The following is a 9,009-nucleotide window of genomic DNA, read 5'->3' on the forward strand; positions in this document are numbered from 1 at the left end:
TAATTTGACAAAATGACCTCAAAACTCTCAAACTGACCTCTAATATCAATTACCAGCTCTCCGTTGTTCATTGCTCACCTATCTTCTAATTAACTATTCCCTTTCTGAAGCCAAGTGATAGAAACCCATACCTGTTCATTCCAGTTGCTAAGAGGACCTCCAAGCTGGAATAAAGGTAACACCTACAGGTTAACATCTGGAGAAGTTCACCATTACCTTTTTTCCTCTTCAGAAAAGCAAGCAATCAGACTAACAAGGAATGACACCTACTTCTCCTTCCAACGGTGTACCACGAAACACATAAGAAATATCCAGTGTCTTGTTATTATACCTTTGGGAAACATTCCTATGAGGCCATTTCCAGGTCCCCAATCAGGAAAGATAATTGCAAAAGCAAAAGAAGATACGGAAAGAAAAAGATTAGATTTTATTACATCTTTTTTTCTAATATGCATCATTATATCATGATGATGAGAGTTAATGGGGAACAGTGGTTAAAAGGATTGAAAATGGGCATGGGGTCCCAGTTCTAGTTTATCTTCAACCATGGAAGCTTATTTGATAACTTTGGACCATTTTCTCCAACAACCCAACCTATTTCTTAGGGTTGTGGTTGATTGATTGAAAACTATGGGGGAGCACTTGAGCTCCTGTATGAAAAAATCTAGTAAATAAATTAGATGATGATGATGGTGATGTTGATGGTGATGATGGTGGTGATGATGATCAGGAGGAGGAGGAGGAGGAGGAGGAGGAGGTGGTGGTGGTGGTCTCCTTTTGTTTCCTATGTTGCAGGATGAAATGGAATTTAAATTGGTATCAGAGAGGGCTGCTGATGGAATTATTGCAATAAAATGATAATAGCAGCTCTTCAGATAATACTGAACTCTGTCCTCTATCATGTTCTGGAAACATATTTAAAATTCAGTAACATGTCATACATTTGACTCCTGGCTTAGGGACAACTCCTGTATGTTTGTGGGATGACTGAGCTCTATTCTAAGAGCTTAATGATACCCAAAAACCCACATTGATGGAAAATTAAGAGAGTAGATCCTGATTGCAAATCATTACTAACCAAAATATGGATTGACTTCCTTCCTTCCTTCCTTCCTTCCTTCCTTCCTTCCTTCCTTCCTTCCTTCCTTCCTTCCTATGACAAAGAAAATGGAAGCATTTATAAGCAGTATACTGAACACACATGGCTTCCTAAGCAATTGAACTGCTTTGTCCAAACTCATGTGTGCATCATGAACTAGCTTGGTCAACAATGTCTAGGAATAACACGTGTCAGGGCTTTTAAAAGACTATTCTTCTGAATACAGGATACTGGAATAATTTAGGATTACATCTGTGTGTCATACATACATACATACATACATACATGCATGCATACTACATTATTTAAAATTTGAAACTAAGGTTAAAATTTGGAAGGCTTCTCCATCAGTATTCTTCTTTAACAAATGTGGGTATCTACCTGCTGACTAAGCAAGACAGAGAGAGGGTATCCCACTTACAAAAACAATAGGAATATATTTTTGCTTCCTTTCCCATTTAAAGGGAGGAGTTTCCTTTATCAAAAGCATAATAATTTCATGGCCCAATCTGAGAGGCCAATTGCTCACATTGTATTTACCGCCTAATGCTGGATTGGTGGCCCTTGTTGAAAGAGGAACATCCTTCCCAGTGTGCAGTCATGAACATGTTCATAGACACTGTTGAGCAATTACAACTGTTGAAGCTTCTTGGATGAGAAGTGAAACATCTTTTTCTTCTTCTTCTTCAAGGAAAAAACAGTCCAGTTGCCTTTTGAAACAAAAAGCACCTTTGAGACAACTATGAGCGGGATGACTGAGTATCTCCATAGACATTGAGCAATTGTGTTACAGGTAGTCCTTGACTAGCAACCATTTGTTTAGCAAACATTTGAAGTTAAAACAACACTGAATAAAATAACCTAGGATGGTCCTCACACTTATGACTGCATAGCATCCCTAGTCATGTGATAAAAAAATGCAGGTGCCTGGCAGTTGCCATGTTATTACAACAATTGTTGAGGTCATATGATCACCACTGCAATCTTCCCAGCTGGGTTCCAACAAGCAAAATCAATGGGAGAAACTGGTTTGGCTTATAGCCATTTGGGACATGGAAATAAAGGGGCTCAAGAAATTAAAAACTTGACTCAGTAGAAAGACAAAACAATCTGAAGCATAAGGTGAATGGGTTTTATTTTAATAAAATTAAAAGGTTAAACAATTTTAGATTTTTTTCCAGCTGAACGTTAGGAAAACGTATTGGCAATGCAACTACTTTCTCAGTTGAAGTCCTTCCCACAAGAGATGTTGAGGGAACATCTCTGCTGAGTGGAAGGTGGAGAGTTTAATGAGAAAAGAAGTGCCATTAGCCTTGGTACCCACATTGACCAGTAAACATTACTTTCCAAATAGGAAGACTTAGCAAGTTATTTACAGGTAATAATCTCTTTAATATTTTAATTGACTTATTCCATATCTACCAACTCTTTTCCTATTTGAATACTTAGTGCTTCAAGGACTTAAGGGAACAATAGCTACACATTTTTCAAAGTATAAGGCACACATATTGTCATTAACTACAGAGTTCAATTCTACCCCAAAGCACTGGATCAAGTATTATTGGAGTTATTTGTGTGTCTGCTTAGAATACAGTTACTTGACTATTGTATTATGAGTATTTTAATTCTGTTTTTATTTGATTGAAGTATTATATTGTTTATTATGTCTTGTTCTTAGCTACCTAGAGTTCATGTACAAGACGGACAGCGATCTATATTTCCTAATAATTAATAAACACATATTGGCTCTAAAAGAGTTATTCCTGCTTTATCTGGGAGATTAATAAATTATAGATCGGTGGACTTTACCCCTCATTACTTTTCTGGTGATAAGAATAACTCCAGAAAAGATTATCTCAAGGACCAAAAAGGAATTTTGAAATTTCTATCAGACTTTTCCTTTCTTCTGATACCAGTCCTTAAATATGAATTTCTTTGTCACCCGGCCCATTGCTTCCTTCATTTCCTGATTTCTTAGAGAATATATCATAGGATTAAGGAAAGGAGTAATTGTGGTATAAAATACAGATGATATCTTGTCCAAACTGGAGTTGAAGATAGGAATAAGGTATACAAAGAGGCAAGGTAGGAAAAAAATGCTGACCACGGTCAGGTGAGAGCTACAGGTGTACAGTGCCTTCCCTCCACTCTCCTTTAAGCGACCTTGAAGTGTATACAGGATGATGCCATAGGAGATCAGCAAGATGATGAAACAAACCAGGTTGATGAGGCCACTATTGGCCACCATGAGCATCTCAGTTACATGGGTGTCAACACAAGCCAGCTTGACTACCTGTGGAACATCACAAAAGAAATTTTCCACTTCATTTGGCCCACAGAATGGGAGCTGCAGGATCAGGAACAGCTGGCTGCCAGAGTGAAGGAGGCCTCCAGCCCAACACCAACACAACAGTCTAATGCAGCGTGGACGGTTCATCTTGATTATGTATGTCAGTGGATGGCAAATGGCCACATAGCGATCGTAGGCCATGAGGGTAAGGAGGAACACCTCTGAACCTCCAAAGACATGTAGAAAAAAGAGCTGGGACATGCAGTCTCCATATGAAATAGAGTTACCACGGGTAATCAGATCTGTTGCCATCTTAGGAACAACCACTGAACTTAAGGCAGTATCAATGATGGATAAATTGGCTAAGAAAAAATACATGGGTGACCTTAGAAGGCGTGGATCTATATGGACAGTTACTACAATAAGGAGGTTGCCTAACAGAATGGCAGTGTAACACATCATTACCAGGACAGATAGAAGGAGCTGGATGGGCCGAGAACTGGAAAGACCCGGGAAGACAAATTCTGTGATTGTTGAAGCATTCATGAAGGCAACAGGACCTTATAAAGAGAAAATACAGTTATTTAGTTTTGTTATCTTCAGCATCTTCTCCACCAGGATCACGTGGTACAATGACCAATGGCTTTCTCTTCAGGTATGAAAAAAATGAAGAGAACTCAATGATCCATATAGTAGAAAGAGAAATAATGTCAATTTCAGTATCTCTTATAATAAACCTCCTGATACTGCTATAACTTTGAAACATAAAAAACTGATGTTCGTTAGTGGTCCATCAAGTCTACGCTTTGAGATTTTTTNATCACGTGGTACAATGACCAATGGCTTTCTCTTCAGGTATGAAAAAAATGAAGAGAACTCAATGATCCATATAGTAGAAAGAGAAATAATGTCAATTTCAGTATCTCTTATAATAAACCTCCTGATACTGCTATAACTTTGAAACATAAAAAACTGATGTTCGTTAGTGGTCCATCAAGTCTACGCTTTGAGATTTTTTGTTTTTTGTTTTCTGTTTTACATCTTTATGTATTTTTACTTATTTTAATTTATTTATTTTAATTTAATTTTTTAATTTTTGTCCAATGATGGACATGTTTATCCCAAGCATGTTTAAACTCAGTTACTGATGATTGATCCACTACCTCCTCTTGGCTCCAAACTTCCACTATTCTTTCTACAAAGTAATAATTTCTAACATGACTTTTGAACTTCCTTCCTGTTGTGTTCTTGATTTTTGCTTAATATTGAAAATACTTTCTTTGAGAACCTTATTCACACCCTTAATATATGTAAAGGTTTCAATCATGTTCCCCATTTCCCTTCTGTCCTCAGGGCTGTACATACTCAGCATCTCCAATCTCTCCTGATATATTTTGTCCCTCAGACCTTGCACCATTTTTGTTGCCCTTATTAAAAAGAACTTAGACTATAGAGGTCTGAGTCACCATGAAGAACCAGTGGATTCTTCATACTGTAGTTCTTCAATATTTAGTGGGCTACCACTTCCCTGCTGGGAATGGAGCCAGAACATTCACTAAGCTACAGATCAAATTCTCAACTCCTTCTCCATCCAATTTTTATTTTATTAAAATCTTTACCATTTGAATCTGATTTCAAAGAATTTCACTACTGACCAGAGACAAATGGAGGTATAAGAGCCAGGTTTTAATTACTCACTAATTGTGGCAATAATTTTCCGATTCTAGTAAAATGTACAGTGCTATTCTGGGGTCCTTGGTGTTCTCTGAGCTTGGTTGTTTTCTAGCATACGTTTCATTATCCAACTAGATAACCTCATCAGTGCTAGAAGGAAGTTGGGTCTCTGATTATTGTTTGCCCTGTCCGCATTGATGTGCTCTTAGTAGTTCCTTGTGATTAGATTGTTGTTTGATTGTTTGTCTGTATTGGTAGTTCTTTGATTTGGAACATTGTTTACTGCTTGACTGTTGGTCTAGTATCAATATTGGTGTTAATTTCTGCTTATCTGTGTGTTGACTGCTAGCAGGAGGTTTTTTATTGTACACACAACTTGTGCCTTGTGTCTGGGATATTGTTCTCTGGCAGTTAGCTAGGCAGTGCTAATCCTTGTACATACATTGTCTAGCTGAATTGCATATTTCTATGTCTGTCTCTCTGTCTCTCTACATCTGTCTGTCTGTCTGTCTATCATCTATCTATCATCCGTCTATTTATCTATTCATCCATCTAATCTATTATCTCAACTTATCAAGCACTCAGCGCACTAAATAGATGACTCACTTGCTTCTAAAGCTACTTTACATTTTATCTTAGTAACCCATGTCGCTGCTAGTAGTATGAAAGCAACCTGTCCCCTCCACATTGGCACATAAGCTACACAATTCCCACAGTCCTGCCAATTCCAGACAGCAATATAGGACATCTGCAACCCATATGAAAATATAGCCCATCCATCAATCCCATTTTAGATCTGTTTACTAAAGAGAAGTATCTCATAGCTTTTAACAGATAATAAGATCACTATCACCCATCATGTCAAGTTTTGCCTCACTGCTACATTTGTTTGATACCATTAAAACATTTTCCTTTCCCCTTCCGTTCTTTTCTTCCTCTTTATTTTACTTCTTTTATTGCCATTTTAATATATATTTTATGAATATATACACATGTCAGTCAAAGACTGTAACAAAGGTTTAATTGCCTATCTTCTAGACATTATCTAGACTTCATATTCATAGTCCATATTAGTAACCAGTGTCAGCTTGCATTATAATGCTTTTTGGACTGAGCTCCCATGAGCAATGAAAGACATAAATAAAGTCCAAAAGGGGGGGGAAAAAACAAAAGAAGAGATTATTTGACAAAAAATAATCAGATGTCTATATAATAGGAGTATTAATTACCCAGGACAGTATTAAGTAGAAAATATAAATATAGAACCTACCAATACTTACTCTCAGACTTCTTAAAAACCTATCTTGACCTTTTCTAATTTTTTCTCAGCATCCTGCCAAAATGACCTCACAAATTCTGAAAGTGACCTCTAATATCCATTATTATGTTCTCTTTTGTTCATTGCTTACCTGTCTTCTAAACAATTATTCTTTTCTGAAGCCAGGTAGAAGACACCCATATTACTTGTTCATTCCAGTTGCTAAGAGAGGACCTCCAAGATGGAATAAAGATAAGACCTATAGTTAACACCTGGAGAAGTTCACCATTACCTTCTTCTCTTCAGAAAAGCAAGCAATCAGTCTAAAAAGAAATAACATCTACTTCTCCTTCCGACAGCGTACCAAGAAACACATAACAAATATTTCAGTGTTATGTTTTATACCTTTGGGAGACATTCTTATGAGGCCATTTCCAGGTCCCCAATCAAGAAAGATAACTGCAAAAGTTACAGAAGATATTGTTGAAGCAAAGAAACCAGTGTTTTATATCTAATATGTACCATTATGGCCTACATCATATAAAAAACAGTGAACGATGATAATGGTAATGATCAGAGTTAGTGTTGGTTAGTGGTTAACAAAATTGAAAAGGGGCAGAAGGACCCAAGCTTTAGATTATCCTCAACTATGGAAGGTCATTGGGTAATTTTGGTCCATTTTCTTTAAAAAGGCCAACCTACTTCCTACGGTTGTTGAGGCTGATTGGTTGAAAAAAGTGACCTATGACTGGTCCTTGCACTTATGACTGTCGCAGCATCCCTACAGTCATGTGATCAAAAACTCAATGGCTTGGCAACTGGCATGAATTTATGACAGCTGTAACATCTCGGGATCATTTGATTCCCATTTTTGACCTTCCCAGCTGCCTTCCAACAAGCAACATCAGTGGAAGAAGCCAGATTCACTTAACAACCATATGACTCATTTAACAATGGCATATACAATTTCAACGCCTACTTTCTGCCATTGGGAACATGGAGATAAAGGGACTCAGGAAAATAAAGATTTGATTCAGAAGAAAGGCAAAACAAATTGAACTATAAAGTGGATGAGTTTTATTTTAACAACACCCAAGAAAAGGGTAAACAAAATTGGAATTTTTCCAGCTGAAACTTAATTGGCCCTGCTTAGGTAGTATGTTTTTCCAGGACAGTGTCATGTTTGGGTTCTCTGTGTTTGTGGGAATCTTTAATCATTAAACTGCACCAACCCAGGCCATACTGATGGAAAATTAAAATGGAAGATCATTACTACAAATAATTTCTAACCAACTTATAGATTTCCTTCCTTCCTTCCTTCCTTCCTTCCTTCCTTCCTTCCTTCCTTCCTTACTTACTTACTTACTTACTTACTTACTTACTTACTTCTTTTCTTCCTTCCTTCCTTCCTTCCTTCCTTCCTTCCTTCCTTCCTTCCTTCCTTCCTTCCTTCCATCTATAGATGTTCAAAAGTAGTATATTGATCCTCACAACTTCCTAAGCAAATGGGTTCATTCCTTTGTCCCAACTCCACTGTGCATCGTGGCTTAACCTGGTCAAAGGCCTAACTTGGTCATTGATGTGGAGAAGAAAGAAAGCTGAAAGCTGGATATTAGACTTGAAAAAAATATGCAAATCTTCATTTACACTACACAACTTTGAGAACAATGAAGATTGGGATAACATTTTGGAAGACTTTTCTCATCAATGTTGCTAATTAACTAATTTGACCCCGGCTTACTGGCTGAGAAAGAGAGAGAAAGGGAAGTCCCCAACCAACAGGGATCCATTGTCTTTCCTTTTTCCATTATTCACGATAAAAGAAAAGGGAATGAATTCCCTTATCAAAACTATAATAACTGCATGGGCAAACCTCAGTGGTGACTTGGTCTCCTTGCATTCACCGCATAATGTTTGTTTGGTGGCCCTTGTTGAAAGAGGAACTTTCTCTCTAGTTTGTGTTTGTGGGATGGTTCACACATACTTTTAAGCCAGGGATTCCTAAATTTAGTTAGTTCTTTCTCTATTCTTCTTTAGTTCCTCTTTTATCACTTGGGTGTCGAGGGAATTTATCTATTTATTTAACTAATCTATATAGACGCCCATCTCACCAAAAATGAATAATCACACCTGCCTTCAGGTTAACTTCATGTACAAACCTCCCTTAAAACTCCAAACACCAAAATGGACATAAACGGACAATGAAAACAATACAATGAAACATTGGGAAAGGTGAATTTATTTCAACAATGTACATCTAAAAGGTTCTTCATATCTCCACTGGACTAAGCCATAATGTAATAGGTTTGCTTTTGACTTTCCATACGTGAATCCAGTTACCATGTATGCTACTGTTCTTATGTTCTTATTAACATACTGTGTACATTAGTTTTTTTTTTTTGTTTTTTTTTTCCAGAAATTTTTTTTATTATTTTCATCAATACAGAAAAAAAAGTTTTATACATCACAAGTAACACATATATCTAACCCCCCCCCCCCGAGACTTCCCGAACCAATCCCAGGATAATATTCAACTACAAGTAAGCATATATCAACATCTCTAACTCCTCCAAATATATTGAGCTACATAAACCGGTGAAATATATATATAATAAGAAATAAAAAAAAAACAAATTAATTAAAAACCTAGATTATATTCCACCACTCTATGCTTCTTTTGAATATAAA

At 36.8% G+C, this 9,009-nt stretch overlaps 1 protein-coding gene across 1 annotated transcript; it reads right to left on the reverse strand.

Annotated features, from left to right (window-relative positions):
- Nucleotides 1-2,987: 2,987 nt before the first annotated feature.
- Nucleotides 2,988-4,806, reverse strand: LOC107292863 (olfactory receptor 4Q3-like). Its single transcript, XM_015821990.1, has 2 exons — nt 4,665-4,806; nt 2,988-3,949 (listed from the first exon to the last, which is right to left on the reverse strand). Exons 1-2 carry the CDS (start codon nt 4,804-4,806, stop codon nt 2,988-2,990), a joined length of 1,104 nt encoding a protein of 367 aa, XP_015677476.1.
- Nucleotides 4,807-9,009: the final 4,203 nt, after the last annotated feature.

Source organism: Protobothrops mucrosquamatus, unplaced genomic scaffold (genome assembly GCF_001527695.2).
Source record: "Protobothrops mucrosquamatus isolate PMUCROS unplaced genomic scaffold, P.Mucros_1.0 scaffold1441, whole genome shotgun sequence".
In the NCBI taxonomy this organism is placed as follows: Eukaryota; Metazoa; Chordata; class Lepidosauria; order Squamata; family Viperidae; genus Protobothrops; species Protobothrops mucrosquamatus.

Coding starts and splice junctions, on each gene's coding strand:
- LOC107292863 (XM_015821990.1), bottom strand. CDS start 4,806: ATGGTGCAAGGTCTGAGGGACAAAATATATCAGGAGAGATTGGAGATG. Junction 3,950..4,664: donor GAATAAGGTTCTCAAAGAAA/GTATTTTCAATA, acceptor TCTCTTTATAAG/GTCCTGTTGCCTTCATGAAT.